Here is a 209-nt window from a genome sequence, read left to right on the forward strand (position 1 = left end):
CCGAGACGAGGGCAGAGTCATCCTCCCCCAGCCCCGCTTGCAGGAGGAGATGGGGCCGGTGGGCTCCCTGCTCGCCCGGGGCTGCTGGGGGGCCCCTCTGAATGGCCACATTTCACCCAGGCAAACTGTCAGAGACCCTGCAGCAGGCGGAGGTGAAACTCATAGACAAGGAGAGCTGCAACCTGGCCGCCTACCACGGGGAGGTCACC

At 66.5% G+C, this 209-nt stretch overlaps 1 protein-coding gene across 1 annotated transcript in view; it reads left to right on the plus strand.

The window, feature by feature from the left end:
• The window catches only part of TMPRSS4 (transmembrane protease, serine 4), a gene marked incomplete at both ends in the record, with an annotated part of 4118 nt that extends 3915 nt beyond the window's left edge, over positions 1-203 (plus strand). Inside the window, one exon of the mRNA XM_009698737.1 lies at positions 121-203. Within this exon, the coding sequence (XP_009697039.1) occupies positions 121-203 (83 nt within the window). The remainder of the gene's footprint in view (positions 1-120) is intronic.
• Between the last annotated feature and the right edge of the window lie 6 nt (positions 204-209).

Source organism: Cariama cristata, unplaced genomic scaffold, assembly GCF_000690535.1.
Source record: "Cariama cristata isolate BGI_N322 unplaced genomic scaffold, ASM69053v1 scaffold23134, whole genome shotgun sequence".
In the NCBI taxonomy this organism is placed as follows: Eukaryota; Metazoa; Chordata; class Aves; order Cariamiformes; family Cariamidae; genus Cariama; species Cariama cristata.